Source organism: Balaenoptera ricei, chromosome 5, assembly GCF_028023285.1.
Source record: "Balaenoptera ricei isolate mBalRic1 chromosome 5, mBalRic1.hap2, whole genome shotgun sequence".
NCBI classification, from domain to species: Eukaryota; Metazoa; Chordata; class Mammalia; order Artiodactyla; family Balaenopteridae; genus Balaenoptera; species Balaenoptera ricei.
Genome location: NC_082643.1, coordinates 31031430 through 31053425, shown reverse-complemented (window position 1 = coordinate 31053425; position 21996 = coordinate 31031430). Strand labels below are relative to the sequence as shown.

General features: G+C 36.3%; 1 protein-coding gene across 1 annotated transcript in view; it reads right to left on the bottom strand.

Moving 5' to 3' along the window:
* TMEM184C (transmembrane protein 184C) overlaps positions 1–21996 on the bottom strand; it is a 31803-nt gene that overhangs the window by 4815 nt on the left and 4992 nt on the right. The window contains exons 3-7 of the mRNA XM_059922582.1: positions 17493–17623; positions 17360–17396; positions 16501–16706; positions 1237–1311; positions 46–139 (exon numbers count right to left, since the gene is read on the bottom strand). Coding sequence (XP_059778565.1) covers positions 46–139; positions 1237–1311; positions 16501–16706; positions 17360–17396; positions 17493–17623 — 543 coding nt within the window. The remainder of the gene's footprint in view (positions 1–45; positions 140–1236; positions 1312–16500; positions 16707–17359; positions 17397–17492; positions 17624–21996) is intronic.

Sequence of the window (21996 nt, the reverse complement as noted above, 5' to 3'; positions counted from 1 at the left end):
GTTATAGATCTAAATTTAGTACAGTTAAGATGAATATTTACTTACCAACTGTGACATATTATTTATTATAACCAAGTAAGTCCAAGCATTTGAAAAGCTAAAGTTCCCTTCATCATATATACCAAGCAGCTCACAGATTCTAAAAAATGGTAAAAATGAGACTTTATGAATAACTAAATCAAAAATACATTTTAAAATACAGCAATGACAGCAATACTTAAATTTAGAAGTCAGTTTATTTCAAAGATCCTGTAGATAGATAGTCACTTGATTTTGGCCATAGAGGTGGTTCAAAAATTAAAAACATTTTTCTAGAAATGTTACCATGTTACTATTCCTCCAATCTGAAGGAAATCCAAAAGACATACATTGAACTAGAAAGGGTAATTATTAGATTCAAAAAAATGATGCTGCCTAATTTTAAAAAGATTGTTAAAAACATATAGTGCAGGTCTATAACTACAACTATAATTTTTTCTCCCAAATTGTCTTGGAGGCAACTTTTTTGATGACCCAGATCTAAGTATTAACTTGTCTTGATTACCCAATTTCTAAACAGCAGAGAAATAAAGCATGCCTTCATAAATAAGTGAATCAGTTTTAATTCCAAGGCAAATGTCATTAAAGAATTGCTAGCACAGAAGCAGAATAAAGAATTGAATGCTTCTTTCCATTCTTCCTCTGTTAACAGACAGAATGCTAGTATAGCTAGCAGATAAAATACACAATCTACCTGCTTTAAACTATTTGATGTTCTCAAATTTTTAGGGAATAGTTTTACCAGGTAGCTTAATGATACCCCATTTTACCTGAAGTGCTAAGACTTGACAGAATTTTTTAAAAAGAAAAATATGTTTTCTTCTTTAGAATACAGTACTCATTTAGAAAATAAAGGCATGTAATGAATCTATAGTGGTATACTTTAACTTCACGTACTAGATGTTTCTGTAAAGCTGTGTGAACATTAATACTTGAAAAAGAATATTTGATAATGCTTTCCAGAAATCTCCAAAGAGAATATTATTTAGAATAATTCTATGGTGATTCCTTGTCTATACATGGTCACCTTATTTATTATAATATAGTAGGATTTCTATATACTGTGTTTTTATACCAGACTAGATGTGTTATAAACAAGTAATGCTCTTTACATGCTTTTCTACTCAGTTGTCCCACCTAAGTAAAAGCATGAGAATTTTTGAAAAATAAATAATAATATAAGTTCTGTGCACTTACAAAGCAACGATGGTGGTGAATGGTCTGACAACTGTATATTGTAATACACCCAGTTTGCATCTGAACAGCAAGACTCTGCCAAAGAAAAAGAACTTAGCATTTCACCTACTCATTTCACTAGTATCAAGTTTTCTCCAAAGCCCCCAAATTAAAATCACTTTCACAAATGATGCCATATTTATATTTCTTTTAATTTAGTCAATCTAAATGGCTACTGGGGAAGAATGTGGATGGTAGCATACAAATTATCTAAATACTATTTTTTAAATTGTGTAACAACTACATCTTCTGAAAGATCTCCCTTCCTATGTCCAGTCTCAAATTCCTGAAGAGTGCAGCACAGAACAGGAACAAAAATAATGGAAGTGGGTCCCTGTGTATTTCTGGAAGAAAAACCAAGTAACAAATAAATTACGTGTAGGGTTGCATATATGAAACCATATTTAGAAAATATTATTTACATTTAGGATTCAGTTTCAAGTTTGGTATTTATATATATATAATATAATATATATAATTCCAGAGAGTATCACTGACTAGATACTCTGAAAGAACAAAACAGAGATCCTACATAAAACAGTTTTTATTTTATCACTGAGCTCACTTAATGTAGGGGAAAATTCACAAGGAGTAACAAACAGAAACAAAGCAAAAAAGTTCCAAAACAACAGCTATCAAAAAAAGGCTATTTGACAACCTTGTGTAAGCCTCCTTAGGAGACAATGATGCTCTGAGGGCAAATGTTTATTTAGCACTCCTCTGTCAATTTTATGTGTTATAAATACCCTAATTTAAGAATTACATCTAGACTGAGAAGAATGAGCCTGACATACAGACCTTGAGGCACTGGGTTACTAGGATTGAATAAAAAACTGATCAGGTTCTATGTGCTGAGAGCCTTCTCTGTGCTGAGGTGGTTCACTCCCACTGACAACTAAGTGTGACCCTGTGGAGGTGGGCGTGGGAGCTGCACTTGGGCTTGTTGCAAGACCTCTTAATGAACATGCCTGGGCTACACTGTGCTTCTGGTCCCATACTCTTTACAAAGCTAAATTAAGTAGAAGTTGGGTTAAACCTATAGTGTCCTATGAGCTGATTGTCAAATCAAACCTGAGACCAGTAGGGTGACTATGCAAATGTATTAAATAGTCAATTAGATACCTTTGAAAGCTGTGGAGAATTAATGAACTGGAAGATGTATCTGAAGAAATTGGCCATAATGTAACAAAGGCTGAGACAAAGAGACAAACATGAAAGAGTTACAAAGAATAGAATAGAATCAGAAGGTCTAACATACTTAAAAGTTACAGAAGAGTAGAGGAAGGGCAAAATCAGAAGATTATGGCTGAGAACTTTTCAGAACTGATCAAAGACACAAATCAACAGATTGAGGCACCCTGTAAATGAAGCTGGACTAAAAACAAAAAACAACTTGGTAGGGAAACTACAATACATCAAAGACAGGGAGGGTCTTAAAAAAATGCAGTTGGACTCCCTCTTGCAAGAGCACTGGAATCACAACTAACTTCTGAACAATCATTGACAGGAAGACACTGGAACTCACCAAAAAAGTTACCCCATTTCATAGACAAAGGAGAAGCCACAATGAGACGGTAGGAGGGGCGCAATCACAATAAAATCAAATCCCATAACCTCTGGGTGGGTGACTCACAAACCTGAGAACACTTATACCACAGAAGTCGACCCAATGGAGTGAAGGTTCTGAGCTTCATGTCAGGCTTCCCAACCTGGGGGTCTGGCAATGGGAGGAGGAATTCCTAGAGAATCAATCTTTGAAGGCTAGTGGGATTTGACTGCAGGACTTCGACAGGGCTGCGGGAAACGGAGACTCCACTCTTGGATGGCACACACAAAGTAGTGTGTGCATCAGGACCCAGGGGGAAGGAGCAGTGACTCCATAGGAGACTGAACCAGACCTACCTGCTAGTGATGGAGGGTCTCCTGAAGAGGCGGGGGGCGGCTGGCTCACTGTGAGGACAAGGACACTGGCGGCAGAAGTTCTGGGATGTACGCCTTGGCGTGAGCCCTCCCAGAGCCCTCCATTAGCCCCACCAAAGAGCCAGGTAGGCTCCAGTGTTGGGTCGCCTCAGGGAGGGGACCCAGCCCAACCCATCAGCAGCCAAGCAGATTAAAGTTTTACTGAGCTCTGCCCATCAGAGCAACAGCCAGCTCTACCCACCACCAGTCCCTCCCATCAGGAAGTTTGCACAAGCCTCTTAGATAGCCTCATCCACCAGAGGGCAGATGCAGAAGCAAGAAGAACTACAATCCTGCAGCCTGTGGAACAAAAACCACATTCACAGAAAGACACTCAAGATGAAAAGGCAGAGGGCTTTGTACCAGATGAGGAACAAGATAAAACCCCAGAAAAACTACTAAATGAAGTGGAGACAGGCAACCTTCCAGGAAAAGAATTCAGAATAATGATAGTGAAGATGATACAGGACCTCGGAAAAAGAATGGAGGCAGAGATCAAGAAGATGCAAGAAATGTTTCACAAAGGCCTAGAAGAATTAAAGAACAAACACCTAGAAGAATTAAAGAATAAACAGAGATGAACAATACAATAACTGAAATGAAAAATACACTAGAAGGAATCAAGAGCAGAATAACTGAGGCAGAAGAATGGATAAGTGACCTGGAAGACAGAATGGTGGAATTCACTGCCTCAGAACAGAATAAAGAAAAAAGAATGAAAAAAATGAAGACAGCCTAAGAGACCTCTGGGACAATATTAAATGTAACAACATTTGTATTATAGGGGTCCCAGAAGGAGAAGAGAGAGAAAGGACCCGAGAAAATATCTGCAGAGGTTATAGTCGAAAACTTCCCTAACATGGGAAAGGAAATAGCCACCCAAGTCCAGGAAGCGCAGAGAGTCCCAGGCAGGATAAACCCAAAGAGAAACACGCCGAGACACATAGTAATCAAATTGGCAAGAATTAAAGACAAAGAAAAATTATTGAAAGCAACAAGGGAAAAATGACAAATAACATACAAGGGAACTCCCATAAGGTTAAGAGCTGATTTCTCAGCAGAAACTCTACAAGCCAGAAGGGAGTGGCATGATATACTTAAAGTGATGAAAGGGAAGAAGCTACAACCAAGATTACTCTACCCGGCAAGGATCTCATTCAGATTTGACAGAAAAATCAAAAGCTTTACAGACAAGCAAAAGCTAAGAGAATTCAGCACCACCAAACCAGCTCTACAACAAATGCTAAGGGAACTTCTCTAAGTGGGAAACACAAGAGAAGAAAAGGACCTATAAAAACAAACCCATAACAATTAAGAACATGGTAAAAGGAACATACATATCAATAATTACCTTAAGTGTGAATGGATTAAATGTGCCAACCAAAAGACACAGGCTTGCTGAATGGATACAAAAACAAGACCCATATATATGCTGTCTACAAGAGACCTACTTCAGACCTAGGGACACATACAGACTGAAAGTGAGGGAATGGAAAAAGATATTCCATGCAAATGGAAATCAAAAGAAAGCTGGAGTAGCAATACTCATATCAGATAAAATAGACTTTAAAATAAAGAATGTTACAAGAGACAAGGAAGGACACTACATAATGATCAAGGGATCAATCCAAGAAGAAGATATAACAATTATAAATATACATGCACCCAACAAAGGAGCACCTTGATACATAAGGCAACTGCTAACAGCTATAAAAGAGGAAATCGACAGTAACACGATAATAGTGGGGGACTTTAACACCTCACTTACACCAATGGACAGATCATCGAACCAGAAAATTAATAAGGAAACACAAGCTTTAAATGACACAATAGACCAGATAGATTTAATTGATATTTGACATTCCATCCAAAAACAGCAGATTACACTTTCTTCTCAAGTCCTCATGGAACAGTTTAAAGGTTACATCATATCCTGGGTCACAAATCAAGCACTGGTAAATTTAAGAAAATTGAAATTGTATCAAATATATTTTCCGACCACAACGCTATGAGACTAGATATCAATTACAAGAAAAAAATCTGTAAAAAATACAAACACATGAAGGCTAAACAACACACTACTAAATGACCAAGAGTTCACGGAAGAAATCAAAGAGGAAATCAAAAAATACCTAGAGACAAATGACAACGAAAACACTACAATCCAAAACCTATGGGATGCAGCAAAAGCAGTTCTAAGAGGGAAGTTTATAGCAATACAAGCCTACCTCAAGAATCAAGAAAAATTTCAAATAAACAATCTAACCTTACACCTAAAGAAACTAGAGAAAGAAGAACAAACAAAACCCAAAGTTAGTAGAAGGAAAGAAATCATAAAGATCAGAGCAGAAATAAATGAAATAGAAATGAAGAAAACAATAGCAAAGATCAATAAAACTAAAAGCTGGTTCTTTGAGAAGATAAACAAAATTGATAAACCATTAGCCAGACTCACCAAGAAAAAGAGGGAGAGGACTCAAATCAATAAAATTAGAAATGAAAAAGGAGAAGTTACAACAGACACCGCAGAAATACAAAGCATCCTAAGAGACTACTACAAGCAACTCTATGCCAATAAAATGGACAACCTGGAAGAAATGGACAAATTCTTAGAAAGGTTTAACCTTCCAAGACTGAACCAGGAAGAAATAGAAAATATGAACAGACCAATCACAAGTAATGAAATTGAAACTGTGATTAAAAATCTTCCAACAAACAGAAGTCCAGGACCAGATGGCTTCACAGGCGAATTCTATCAAACATTTAGAGAAGAGCTAACACCCATCCTTCTCAAACTCTTCCAAAAAATTGCAGAGGAAGGAACACTCCCAAACTCATTCTATGAGGCCACCATCACCCTGATACCAAAACCAGACAAAGATACTACAAAAAAAGAAAATTACAGACCAATATCTCTGATGAATTTAGATGCAGAAATCCTCAACAAAATACTAGCAAACAGAATCCAACAATATATTAAAAGGATCATACACCATGAACAAGTGGAATTTATCCCAGGGATGCAAGGATTCTTTAATATATGCAAACAAATCAATGTGATTCACCATATTAACAAATTGAAAAATAGAAACCATATTATCATATCAATAGATGCAGAAAAAGCTTTTGACAAAATTCAACACCCATTTATGATAAAAACTCTCCACAAAGTGGGCATAGAGGGAACCTACCTCAACATAATAAAGGCCATATACGACAAACCCACAGCAAACATCATTCTCAATGGTGATAAACTGAAAGCATTTCCTCTAAGATCAGGAACAAGACAAGGATGTCCACTCTCACCACTATTATTCAACATAGTTTTGGAAGTCCTAGCCACAGCAATCAGAGAAGAAAAAGAAATAAAAGGAACACAAATTGGAAAAGAAGAAGTAAAACTGTCACTGTTTGCAGATGGCATGATACTATACATAGACAATCCTAAAGATGCCACCAGAAAACTACTAGAGCTAATCAATGAATTTGGTAAAGGTGCAGGACACAAAATAAATGCACAGAAATCTCTTGCATTCCTATTCACTAATGATGAAAAATCTGAAAGAGAAATTAAGGAAACACTCCCATTCCCCGTTGCAACAAAAAGAATAAAATACCTAGGAATAAACCTACTTAGGGAGACAAAAGACCTGTATGCAGATATAAGACACTGATGAAAGAAATTAAAGATGATACAAACAGATGGAGAGATATACCATGTTCTTGGATTGGAAGAATCAATATTGTGAAAATGACTGTACTTCCCAAAGCAATCTACAGATTCAATGCAATTCCTATCAAACTACCAACGGCAGTTTTACAGAACTAGAAAAAAACAAATCTTAAAATTTGTATGGAGACACAAAAGACCCCGAATAGCCAAAACAGTCTTGAGGGAAAAAAACGGAGCTGGAGGAATCAGACTCCCTGACTTCAGACTATACTACAAAGCTACAGTAATCAAGACAGTATGGTACTGGCACAAAAACAGAAATATAGATCAATGGAACAGGACAGAAAGCCCAGAGATAAACCCACGCACCTATGGTCAACTAATCTATGACAAAGGAGGCAAGGATATACAATGGAGAAAAGACAGTCTCTGACATAAGTGGTGCTGGGAAAACTGGACAGCTCCATGTAAAAGAATGAAATTAGAACACTCCCTAACACCATACACAAAAATAAACTCAAAATGGATTAAAGACCTAAATCTAAGACTGGACACTATAAAACTCTTAGAGGAAAACATAGGAAGAACACTCTTTGACATAAATCACAGCAAGATCTTCTTTGATCCCACCTCCTAGAGTAATGGAAATAAAAACAAAAATAAACAAATGGGACCTAATGAAACTTAGAAGCTTTTGCACAGTGAAGGAATACATAAACAAGACAAAAAGACAACCCTCAGAATGGGAGAAAATATTCGCAAATGAATCAATGGACAAAGGATTAATCTCCAAAATATATAAACAGCTCATGCAGCTTAATATTAAAAAAACAAACAACCCAATCAAAAAATGGGTGGAAGACCTAAGTAGACATTTCTCCGAAGTAGACACACAGATGGCCAAGAGGCACATGAAAAGCTGCTCAACATCACTAATTATTAGAGAAATGCAAATCAAAACTACCATGAGGTATCACCTCACACCAGTTTGAATGGGCATCATCAGAAAATCTACAAACAACAAATGCTGGAGAGGGTGTGGAGAAAAGGGAACCCTCTTGCACTGTTGGTGGGAATGTAAACTGATACAGTCACTATGGAGAACAGTATGGAGGTTCCTTAAAAAACTAAAAATAGAATTACCATATGACCCAACAATCCCACTACTGGGCATATACCCTGAGAAAACAATAATTCAAAAAGACACATGCACTCCAATGTTCACTGCAGCACTGTTTACAATGGCCAGGACATGGAAGTAACCTAAATGGCCATCGACAGATGAATGGATAAAGAAGATGTGGTACATATATACAATGGAGTATTACTCAGCCATAAAAAGGAACGAAATTGGGTCATTTGTTGAGACGTGGATGGATCTAGAGACTGTCATACAGAGTGAAGTCAGAAAGAGAAAAACAAATATCATATATTAACGCATATATGTGGAACCTAGAAAAATGGTACAGATGAACCAGTTTGCACGGCAGAAATAGAGACACAGACGCAGAGAACAAACGTATGGACACCAAGAGGGGAAAGTGGCTGGCGTGGGGTGGTGGTGGTATGATGAATTGGGAGATTGGGATTGACATATATACACTAATATGTATAAAATGGATAACTAATAAGAACCTGCTGTATAAAAAAATAAATAAAATTTAAAACTTCAAAAAAAAAATGCAGTTGGAGATAGGTCACCTATAATGGAATGACAACTGGATTGACAGTAGAGGCTTAACAGTAACAATTGAAGCCAGAATTAGGTGGAACAAAATCTTCAAAATGTTTGGAGAAAATTCCTGTCAACAAAGGATTATATCTAGCAAAACTATCTTTCAAGAATGAGGGCAAAATAAAGATATTTTTGGTTAAGTATATCTGAGAAAATTTGCCACTGATACACTGATGCTAAATGAACTTTCAAGGGCCATACTTTAGAAAGAAGGAAGTGATCCCAGTCAGAAGATCTGAGATGCAAGAAGGAGTAAGGAACAAATAAACTGATGCACTATAGTTAAATCTATAAAAGAATTACCAAAAAAAAAAAAAACTATCCAAAAATTGATATCTAATTTTTAAGATTAAAATAGGGCTTTATATAGTCACAATAAGACTAGAAATAGAAAGTATAACTTCCAAACTAGTAGTGAGGGAAGAAAAATGGAATAAGAAAAACATCAACAAAATAACGTAATCAACTATCAGTGAGATTTGGAGTAGCACCTGTAACCCAACATTGATACAGCTGCAGTGTACTCCGTGAACAGTAAGATAGTCACATTAAAACTACAAATAGTCAAAGATTATAAATAAAGTTTTATCACTAGATAAGCTATGAAAAAACTTTTGGTTTTCAAGGCTTTATATACATATATATACATTTTTTAACAATTGCAAATATGGAATCACAGACCTGTAATGTATTAACTTTTGTTCAATGTGGGTGGTATAAAATATATTTGTCTATTACATTTATTAAATTTGTTTGTATCCCAGAAATGATTGAAAAACTTTAAAATTATTTATTAAAATCTTTATTAAATAATTAGAAGGACCTTCTCAAACTTCTTATACCTTTTTCAAAGTATTAAATGAAATTTTATATTTTTAAAAAGAGGCTAAATGCAATCTGGATTCCTGGATTGGATCCTGGAACAGAAAAAGGACATTAGTGGAAAAACTGAGGAAATCTGAATAGTCTGCAGTTAACAGTATTGTACCAATGTTATTTCTTACTTTTTTTTTTTTAATTTATTTTTATTTTTATATTTATTTTTGGCTGTGTTGAGTCTTCGTTTCTGTGCAAGGGCTTTCTCTAGTTGTGGCAAGCGGGGGCCACTCTTCATTGTGGTGCGAGGGCCTCTTCACTATCGCGGCCTCTCTTGTTGCGGAGCACAGGCTCCAGACACACAGGCTCAGTAGTTGTGGCTCATGGGCCCAGTTGCTCTGCGGCATGTGGGATCTTCCCAGACCAGGGCTCGAACCCGTGTCCCCTGCATTAGCAGGCAGATTCTCAACCACTGTGCCACCAGGGAAGCCCTATTCCTTACTTTTGACAAATGTACCAGGATTACAAAAGGTGTTAATATTAGGGGAAGCTGGATGAAGGGTAATAGGGAATCTCTGTCTTGTCTTTACAACTTTCCTGTAAATTTAAAATTATTCCAAAATAAAAGTTTATTTTAAAAATGTAATCAATGAAAAAAGGAAACTAGAAAAAGTGAGACAGACACAGAACAAAAAGTGGCAAAAATTATAAATGAATATATCAATAATCACAAAAATATAAATAGCATACCTTGTATAAGTGATGGATTGTCAGATTAGAATTTAAAAAAAAAAACACTACACTTAAAAAAAAAAGTTATACACCTAAAACATAAGGACACAGAAAAGATGAAAGTAAAAGATAGTGAAAGGTAAGTCAGGCAAATACTAAACAAAGGAAAGATAGGACACCTGTTAACATCAGACAAAGTAACTTTAAGACAAAAAAGATTTTTTGGAATAGAAACAGTATCTAAACATAAAGCAAAAACTGACAGAAGTACACAAAGCAATTGACAAATTATCAGTGGCAGAATTTCAACGTCTCTTTCAGTAACTGATAGAACAAGTAGCCAAAATCAACAGAAATGTAGACAAACTGAATAACATAATAAAATAAGATTGACCTCATGGACATAAACACTACACAGCCACTCACTAATACAGCATACACATTCTCTTCAAGCACACAGAGAACCATTATGAAAACTGATCATGTACCAGAGGGCATGAAACAAATCTTAACCAAGTTCAGAGACTGTCTCGTACATTCTCTGACTACAATGCAAATAAATAAAATGAAAAATGAAAAAAAATCCTCATATTTGGAAATTTTAAAATACTTCAAAATAACTTGGGTAAAGAAAAAATCCAAACAGAAACTTAAAAACCTTAAACTGGATGATGATGAAAATATTAAATATGAAAATGGATTCATGGGGTGATAGATGTTAAACAGACTTATTGTGGTTGTCATTTCATTTACTGTATATACAAATATTGAATAGTTATGTTGGACAACTAAAACTAATACAGTGTTGCATGTCAATTATACCCCAACAAAAACAGGGATTCAGTGAATGCAGAACATGAACGGGATTGTAGAGTTTTAAATGCAGTATTAAAAAAGAAGGCTAGAAATTAATGAGCTAAGACTCATGTTAGAATAAGAACAGAGTAAACCAAAGGAAATGGGAGAAATGAAGTAAAAATAGAGTATAAACGAATGAAATAGAAAACAAACATACAGAGAATCAACAAAACCAAGAGTCAGTTCTTAAAAAGACTAGTTAAAAATAGGCAAACTTCTGGCAAGATTGTTCAAGGAAAAAATAGAGATACTAGTAACATTAGAAAGGGAAAAGGAGTCATAATGACAGATTCAAAAGAGATTAAGATATAAACTAATATATGCTTATACATTTTATTTTATTTTATTTTTATTTTTTATTTTTTGGCCGCACCATGTGGCACGTGGGATCTTAGTTCCCTGGCCAGGGATCGAACCTGCGTCCTGCAGTGGAAGCGTGGAGTCATAACCAATGGACCACCAGGGAAGTCCCTACCTATACATTTTTTTGGCTGTGTTGGGTCTTTGTTGCTGTGCACGGGCTTTCTCTAGTTGCAGTGAGCAGGGGCTACTCTTCATTGTAGTAGGCGGGCTTATCATCGTGGTGGCTTCTCTTGTTGCAGAGCATGGGCTCCAGGCACACAGGCTTCAATAGTTGCAGCACACAATCTCAGTAGTTATGGCATGCAGGCCTTAGAGTGCATGGGTTTCAGTAGTTGTGGTGCGTGGGCTCAGTAGTTGTGGCGCGTGGGCTCTAGAGTGCAGGCTCAGTAGTTGTGGCGCACGAGCTTAGTTGCTCTGCGGCATGTGGGATCTTCCCGGACTAGGGATCGAACCCGTGTCCCCTGCATTGGCAGGCGGATTCTTAACCACTGTGCCACCAGGGAAGTCCCCTACCTATACATTTTTAAACTTCGTCTATTCTGCTTAATTCCTAAATGCTATAGTTAAAGAAAAATTTACTCCAGAAACAACGGGAAGCCTAAATAGTTCTATAATTGTCCTCCCACAAAAAACAGTCCAGAACTAATCTTTCAAGGTATAGTATATAATCTCTTTCTGTGATACATAAATAAAAGGCAATAACTCCTATTCAGGCAGCAAAACTTGGATGTGAAAACCAGACAGGGCCAGTATAAGAAAGGAAAATCATAACCCAATCTTTCTCATGAACAAAGGTGTAAAAATTCTATAAAGCTTATGATGTAGAAAAGCTGATGATACATCATAACCACTTAAAATTTATCTTCTAAAAGCAAGGGGATTTTAACATTAGAAAAGCCATTAATCTAATTCACTATATTAACAGGTTAAAAGCAAAAAATTATGATTGTCTCAATAGGTATAGAAAAAGCATTTGATGAAATTCAATACTTACTCATGATTAAGAACTCTTAACAAACTAGGGGTAAAAAGGAGCTTTTTAACCTAATAAAGGATGCCTACAAAACACCTTTAGAAACATTAAATCAAAATGTGAAATTTTATAAGAATTCCCTTTAAAACCAGGAATGATGAAAGAAAGTCTAGAGGTACTCATCAGCACAGTGAGAAGAAAGAGAAATGTGTGGTATAAAGACTAGAAAGCAAACAAATCCTTCTTTTGAAGATGACTGGCTACAGAGAACTTATTAAGATCTACAGAATAAGAAGATTTAACAAGATTTTTGGATATAGGCTCAATATACAAAAATCAACTGCCTTTCTACACACTGGCAGCAATTAAACTAATTTTTTAAAAAGATGCCATTTATAATAGCAATAAAATATAAGATGTTTATAAGGTCAACAAAAGATTTACAAGACTTTTATGAGAAAACTATACTTAATTAAAAGATAAATGCAGAGCTAAATAAGTAGAAAGTAGACAATATTCATAGATAAGAAGACTCAAAACCATAAAAATGTCAATAAACTGAAGATTGAATTCACTTCCAATCAAAAAATTCCAATAGGGCTTTTCAAACAACCTGACGAGCTGATTCTAAAATTTATATGTAAGAGCATCGACCCAAGAATAGCCAAGATAATAGGGTTGGGGCACCTGCCCTTCTATTTTAAGGCTTATTAATAAACTATAGTAGTTAATGTATGGAATTGGTCCGGGGATAGAGAAGTTAACCAATAAAAGAGAAAAAAAGAAGATCACAAATAGACCCATATATATGGAACCTTTATATACGGCAGAGATGGCAACATAGACCAGTGAGGTAGGAGAGAGAATGGTGCTAAGTCAGGAAGCCAATGGAATAAAATGAAACTGCATTCCTACCTCACACAACATATGAAAAAAAAAATCAATATGTGTTTATAAGTCATTTTTTTTTTTTTTTTGGCTGTGTTGCATGGCACGCGGGATCTTAGTTCCCCAACCAGGGATCGAACCTGCACCCCCTGCAGTGGAAGTGCAGAGTCTTAGCCACTGAACCATCAGGGAAGTCCCTGTTACAAGCTTTAATGGAAAATATATGAAATGTTTAGAAGAAAAGCATAGGAGAACGTTTTTATAATCCTGGGGTCAGGAAGAGTTTTTTGAACAAGACGCAAAGTACTTACTATAAAATAAGATTGATAAATTCAACAATATAAAAATTCACAACTTTCATTTATCAAAATATATAGTAAAAGTGCCAAAGCAGGCCAAAAACTAGAAAAAGATATTTTTAACATGCTTTAAATAAAGAATTAGTATCTAAACATATCAAGATCCCATACAGACAACCCATTAAAAAATGAGAAACAGAAACAATCATTCCTCAGAAAGGAAACACAAATGGCTAATAAACATATGAAAAGTTGCTCAACCTCACTACTAATCAGGGAAATCCTTTACACCCTCTTGACAGGCAAACATAAATAAGTCCTGGTAATTCTAAATATAGGTGAGGGTGTGGTTCAATTAGAAATCTTTTCTACTGTTAATGGGAGAGTAATTTGGTACTGCCACTTCAGCAATCAATTTATCACAAAGTTGCACAAAACCTAAAGACCTAGCGTATCCACTCCAAGGTACATACCCCAGGGCAAATTTTTTCAAATTGTGTCAAATGTAATTTAGTAGGCTGCGACCCAAATTTTAGAAACAAGAGGGAGGAAGGGAATACATAGTAAGTTAGTACTCTTTCATGAAAACATTTGTTTCATAACAGTATTAAATCACTAGGTAAAATGTTCCCCTCCTCTCACAAACTAACATACATAAAATCTAACATTCATTAAAAGAAAACTCATTGTGCTCCCTGCTTATGTCACAGAAATCAGAGTACAAAAAGCAGACTTAATTTTAACATCTAAGGACTAGAGACTTGCCGTGGCATTTGCATCTTAAAACCAAAGCATTATACTGAATTATCCTCAACAGCAATATTCTGAGTAATGAACATATATATAACACCAGTTATCTAATAGAAGGAGACTGGTAACCTAAAATGTATTTATATACAAGAGAATGAGAAATTTTATATTACTAAAACCATACCCCCAAACGGCATGGATTTGGTAAATGCTTAACATCTTCAAAGAAAGAAAACCTGGGTTACAGTTATGGATGCACTGCTGATATTATTCAGGTAGCAGCTGTCGGAACCTAAGAGTCTCAGGGAAAAAAATGAAACCAACACAGAGTCTTAACGAGAATAAATGTAATTGCTTGTGTAGTTAGGAATAAATCAATTGCACAAGCACAGAAAAGGGCAATTTTGACCTATAGCATCATTTGAAAAAGCTTTTGTGTTGACCACCTGCTAACTGATGAGCTAGCCTGAAGAGGCAGCTAGAGCCTCATCTCAGGTTCTGTATTAATAGAAGAGTCCTGCTCAAAGCCAAGCTGCCGCTGCCACCACCACCACCACCATCATCATATATACTGGACCACTGCAATCTCTTGCATCTATGCCCACGTCCAGTTCAGTCTACAAAGAGTACAAGTAATCTTGGATACCAGACCTCTGCCTAACATCCTATAATGGCTTCTCACTTGACAAAGACAATCTCTCTCCTTGATCAAACTTTAGACGGGGCTCCTCTGAGCCTTCTTTTCAACTAGGCATCATCCTTAGGCCCTGTCTTTGGCCTGTGAAGTCAGTCTGAGCAACAAATCCTGCTAAGACACCCATCACCAGCACCCCACCCCGACCCCGACCCCACCCCCAGTATCTGATTACCCTGGATATGCGATCAAGCTCCTCATCCCTCACTCTTGATGTTGACTTGGCCTGCCTTTAGTAAGATTCTTGTCAGGCCAGTTTAGAGAGAATCCCCCTACCCTTGATGTCCCCTTAGTAATTTTCCATCCAGTGACCACCCCAATCTCTTTGGCTATAAATCCCTATTTGTTCTTGTTTTATTTGGAGTTGAGCACAATATCTCTCCCCTAATCCCCAACCTACGTTACTTTTTCCTTACTACCCTCTTTCATAGACTCCTGTTCTTTTTCCTTCATAGCATTTCCTAAAATAAGTAACTATATATTTGTGTCTTCATTTAATTCCTAACCAAGCTGTAAGTTCCATTAAGTTCTACATCTGTTATATGTATTATGATATATCTACATACTAGCACACAGTAGGTGCTCCATTTAGTGCTGATGTTGTAGAAATGGTTCTGTACCGCATGGAAGGCAATGTAGCTAACCCTCGGCCATATATCTACACTGATTCCTCCAAGTCATTCCAGTTACACTGGCTTGCAACTTCCACCTACATCCCCTTCTATCAGTGATCAAGTCCTGTTGATTCTCCAGTTGCATTCTCTTATTGTCTCCCCTTTCTATTCCAATTTCACACTCCTCTTCAGCTTATCTCACAAATGAACTACTATAATAACCTCCTAATTTATTTCCTCTTCTGGACTCTTCTCCCCCTAACACATCCTGTATAGTATTGTAAAATTAATCTTTCTAAAACGCTGGCTTCAAATGTTTCCTGCCGAAAAATAAATTCATAGAGTAAATGCAATCTTAGTTTCAACTTAACCTTTTAGGCTTTATTTTCCTTTACTGTCCTACATGAATGTATAATAAGGCCAACTTACATATTACTAGAATAAACATTGCTATTTGTTGCTCTAATTTCATATCAAATGCTGTTTCCCCACCTAGACTACCTTCTCCTTGAGTTTTAGACCTGATTTTGCCATTAATTCGCTGTGTGACTTGAGTAAATTAATCTCTGCAGACCCTGGTTCCCAACTGTAAGAGGACGTTGATTAAATGATTTCTAAGGTTTTTTCCCCACAACATTTTAAGTTTTCTATTTAGCGTGAATAATGTAAAACAAACTACCTTATATGTGTGGGTTATAAAAATGTGTTTTCTTAGTCTTCACCCGTGACTATGAACTACATGAGGGTAGGGACTCTGTCTTATACTTTTTGTCCTTCATATAGTACTTAACACAATACTTTGCAGAGAAATGATAGTTAAACCCACTTAAATAAAACCAAACATAAAAGAATTAAAACCAAACATACTTACTCTCCCATAGTCCATGGTGGACAGCAACACAAAGGAGGGAAATGTTTCTGCTGATCTTTGGCTTCAAGGATTAATACCAGATTTGGATACCGGTTAGTTAGGTAATTGGTAAGGAATCCCATAAAGTTGTAAATGACATAAGCTTCATAACATTCTCTGCAGGTATCCACATATATTGCAATGCTGGGATATTTCAATGCTATCCACTATGAAGAAGCACAGATGTTAAAAACAGCTGCAACTACGATAAAATGAATTACCACTCCAATTCACGGTACTCACATACTTAGATCAAACTTTCTAAATTTTATCATTACGAGGGCTACCAGACAATCTGTGAAATGAATTTTTAAAAGCAATAAACATCTTGGATATTGGTAAACAAAAACATTTGTGTTGGGGGTAAATAATGAATATGAAGAGAGAAGTTAAATTATGTACTTGAGTTCTTAAATATAATCTGAAACTTCTTCACACGATCATAGAAAATGATGTTAAAGACATTTTCTTTATATTTAATCAACTTAAAGCAGTTATCTGTAACAACTGCATGTATTAGAATCCACTGGGGAAGATTTATGTTTTGGTCCAAATAAATATTATAATAAATAAAAAGTATGATAATGTAATTTAAGTATTACATTCTTTAAAGGACTAAGAGCTACTAATCTGAAATTTTAAAACATCTGCCTTTTCTATGGTTATACTTTATCTTCTCTATTAATATTAAAAACAAGTGAACCTTTTCACTTATTAACCTAACTCCTTATTGCCAAATAATATTACTTTTATTACCTTAATTACAGTTAGCATCATCAAACAAGTTCTTAGTTAATGAGATAAAATGAAGCATACTTACACTATCTAAACTGTATATGGGTACCATCCAAAGAATTCTATTTGGAAAGCAAAACATAAATTTAAAACAGTTTACATCATATTTATGATAAGCCAACACAACACTAGTAGAATCAAAACATATAAAGATTTACCTTATTATTGGTTTCTGTAGTTCAGGTTGTGTATAATGCACTAAATGCTGCAATATCACCCAAAGCGAGATAGGTATAGTCAACAGCAAAAAGATTCCAGCAATAAACCAAGCCTTGGTGTGTATTCCAACCTTAATCAGCAAAGAACATGTTAGTATAAATTCTGTGATATTAAAACTAAAGAGCTAAATAAAATATTTGTATTTAAAACTTTTTATTTATTTGATTATTATCGAGGCTCAATATTTTCCAAATGACTAGTGGCTACTTTTATTACTTCTTCAATAAACAGCCCATTTATGCTTTTGTGGAAGGAGGGGGTGGATTTTTCCTCACATGGCCTTTTGTAACAGCACTGTATGCATTAAGAATATTAACAGCGGGGCTTCCCTGGTGGCGCAGTGGTTGAGAATCTGCCTGCCAAAGCAGGGGACTCGGGTTCGAGCCCTGGTCTGGGAAGATCCCACATGCCACGGAGCAACTAGGCCCGTGAGCCACAACTACTGAGCCTGTGCATCTGGAGCTTGTGCTCCGCAACGAGAGAGGCCGTGATAGTGAGAGGCCCGCGCACCGCGATGAAGAGTGGCCCCCGCTTGCCACAACTAGAGAAAGCCCTTACACAGAAACGAAGACCCAACACAGCCAAAAATAAATAAATAAATAAATAAAAAATAAAAATAAAGGAATTCCTTTAAAAGAAAAAAAAAGAATAGTAACATCATGTCATTTCCCCCTAACTTGTTATTTGTCTTTTATATTTGATTATTGTGATTGAGGATATAGAAAAGTTTTTAAATTTTCTGCAAGTCAAATCTAAAAATCTTCTTCTGGTTTATTCCTCCGCTTTTATGTCTGGATAAAAAATCTGCAAATCAATGTTTTCTGCAAATTTTACTGTTACCCAACATGTTAGTAAAACACTTACTGATCGCTATTTGCCTGATAACTTTGCTGAGTTCTTTACATGCATCATGTCTTTTGACCCTCCCATTTGCTAAGCACTGTCACAACTCCTGTCCAAGGGACCCGTGCTAACATAGGCTGCCCCTCTTATATACAGTATTATCAACTCAGGACATTACATTTTCTAAAGATCTAGTTTCTTTTTTTTTTTGGCTGAGTTGGGTCTTCGTTGTTGCATGCAGGCTTTCTCTAGTTGGGGAGAGCGAGGGCTACTCTTCGTTGCGGTGCGTGGGCTTCTCATTGCAGTGGCTTCTCTTGTTGTGGAGCATGGGCTCCAGGCACGGGGGCTTCAGATGTGGTGCGCAGGCTCGGTAGTTGTGGCTCATGGGCTCTAGAGCGCAGGTTCAGTAGTTGTGGCACACGAGCTTAGGTGCTCTACAGCATGTGGGATCTTCCCGGACAAGGGCTCAAACCCGTGTCCCCTGCATTGGCAGGCGGATTCTTAACCACTGCGTCACCAGGGAGTCCTTAATTTCTCTTTTAGGTCAATATCTGATCAACATTTTATCCTCTAAAATCTCAATTTCTAAAAATATACTTTGAATTACTTCATCCTAACATAGAGTTGAAGTAATCCACTCGCTTTCTGGTAAAAACAAATTTAGTTGAGACTCTGTTCTATCTGAGGGGCCCTCGGGAATGAATTTTACGCAAACTTGTACTCCTGCCTTGAAGAATGTGAATCCTTTTAATTAAAAAAAAAAAAATGCAAATGCTAATTTTTTTTAAATGCTAATTTTTTAAAGCAAAAAGGTGGGCATTTATTTTTAGTACTTGAGGAGTTTGAACAGTTAATGGAAAAGGAACTTAAGTCCACAACTTGTAGTTTTTGCTGTTTTGAACAAGATTCTTTTTCACAAAGGGTCAAAGATTAAAGAAGTAGAAAACAAAAGTATAGAGAACAAACGTATATTTACAACAATGAATTTCTATATTCAACTGTATGGAAAACTTGAAAAGCAAATAAAAGTCTTGCTGAATGCTGGAGATTAATCAAAGCAGCAAGTCAAAAGCAAATATGCAGAGGTGAAGATTCTGAAAAGAATGTCTGAACAATAATTTTCCAGAGATTTTTCCTTGGCTCAGTTTCATTTAAAATTCAGTACTCATTTTAATGATGACTTAATAATAATATATTCTAGATCTTCATTATAAGGTGCTCATTAAGAACAGTAGTGTCAAGTACTTTTAATGCCCACATTTGTTTTTATGATTGCCTTAGTGCCAAAAGGTTGAACTTGGTGGTAGAGTTGAGAGAAAAATTATGTGCTGGTGACTAATCATGGTCAAGTGTCCTCTGTGTGCTATAAGGAAGAAAGTTCTTTTTCAAATGATCATAAAACAAGTGACTGGATAAAGAAGATGTGGCACATATATACAATGGAATATTACTCAGCCATAAAAAGAAACGAAATTGAGTTATTTGTAGTGAGGTGGTTGGACCTAGAGTCTGTCATACAGAGTGAAGTAAGTCAGAAAGAGAAAAACAAATACCATATGCTAACACATATATATGGAATCTAAGAAAAAAAAAATGGTCATGAAGAACCTAGGGGCAGGACAGCAATAAAGATGCAGACCTACTAGAGAATGTACTTGAGGACATGGGGAGGGGGAAGGGTAAGCTGGGACAAAGTGAGAGAGTGGCATGGACATATATACACTACCAAATGTAAAACTGATAGCTAGTGGGAAGCAGCCACATAGCACAGGGAGATCAGCTCGGTGCTTTGTGACCACCTAGAGGGGTGGGATAAGGAGGGTGGGATAGGGAAGGAGACGCAAGAGGGAAGAGATATGGGGATATATGTATATGTATAACTGATTCACTTTGTTATAAAGCAGAAACTAACACACCATTGTAAAGCAATTATACTCCAATAAAGATGTTAAAAATACAAAACAAAACAAACAAACAAAAAAAGTGACTGGAGAATTGAGTCATTTCACTATAGTGATTCCAAATTTTAAAAATCTTGCATCAGAGTTAGTACCAGTTTTACATTGCAAGTGGTGAATCAGTTTCAGAAAAATATCACCTGTCCACATTAACGCCACTAATTTGAATACTGGTCTTATAATTGTTTTGATTTTTAAGCTATTTAAAAAGCTGTGTGCATAAGAAACTGAACATATTTTATGCGTGTACATATTTAGGTGACATTATAATAAGTCAACTCTAGGTATCTGTACAAATTATTTATATGATTATTACATTTATTTTAATTTACATTTATCTCTAAATAAATTATTCACATTTGAGACACACTGATAGAAGGATACGATTAATGTTAAACTTATCAGCCATGAGTAGGGTGTTTTGGGCTCACAAAACAGGGAAGAGATAAGTAGTGTAGATATTTTTTTCTAAGGGAACTTGAAGAAAGCAGAGAGGAAAGAAAAAAACCATTAAAGACCAGTCTCCAGGAGTGAGTTAACTCACTCAGCCAAAGGCTTTCAGAGCAGAGAGTTAAAGAGAAACAGGAGAGTGCTTTCTGGGCCCACTTGTCCTGAGGGCAAGAAGGGAGCACTTCCACAGAGTAGCTACTTGGAACATAGGACCAGCAGGGCAGGGTGAAACAAATGCAGAGCAGCGTGACATCATGTGTGCATTTATTTTTTATTTTATTTTATTTTTTTAAAGATTTTTTGATGTGGACCATTTTTAAAGTCTTAATATTGAGTTTGTTACAATATTGCTTCTGTTTTATGTTTTGTTTTTTTGGCCCCAAGGCATGTGGGATCTTAGCTCCCGACCAGGGATCGAACCTGCACCCCCTGCATTGGAAGGTGAAGTCTTAACCACTGGACCACCAGAGAAGTCCCTTATGCGTGCATTTAACTTACATGACCTCACTCATACATGCTCAACCAAGTAAGAGAATGAGAGATGGTTTAAGTGGTGCAGATGGTCACCTGGCCATTCCAGTCATGAGTATATGCCCCATGGGCATGGGATGGGCTAGCCGAACCTCCAGTTTTCTACAACCTTAGTTCCCACTGACTTCTCACAGGGTGAGCACTGTGATTCTAATGTTTAAAAGACAAGTATTTTTCATACGAAACTCCCTAAACATGTCAATTACTTTTTCTAGTGCTCCATCAGATGCATTATAACTTTGCTTTAGGTGTTCAGCTGCGAACCTAATCCCAATGAAAATGCTATCTGAAAATACTATCCCACGAGAACAGAACTGTTGCCCCATTGCAACAATAGTGATGATATTTTAAAAACAATAGTGATAATTCAGGCTTATTGAGCACCTATTATGTGCTGGGCACAGTGTTATGCATTTTAGAGACAAAAACTCATCCAGTGAATAATGAGAAGGATTGTATATTAAGTACTTAGCACGGTGTCACTTTAGCCACTTATCCGTCTCAGTTTTCACATCTGTAAAATGGGGATAATTCCTATGCTTCAGGACTTTTGAGAAGATTAAAGAAAATTATACCTTATCTTAGGGACATGCTGTGGTTAGTGTCTCTAACACTTTAACAACAAAACACAATGGTTGGGTGGGGAGGGGGGTGGGGGACC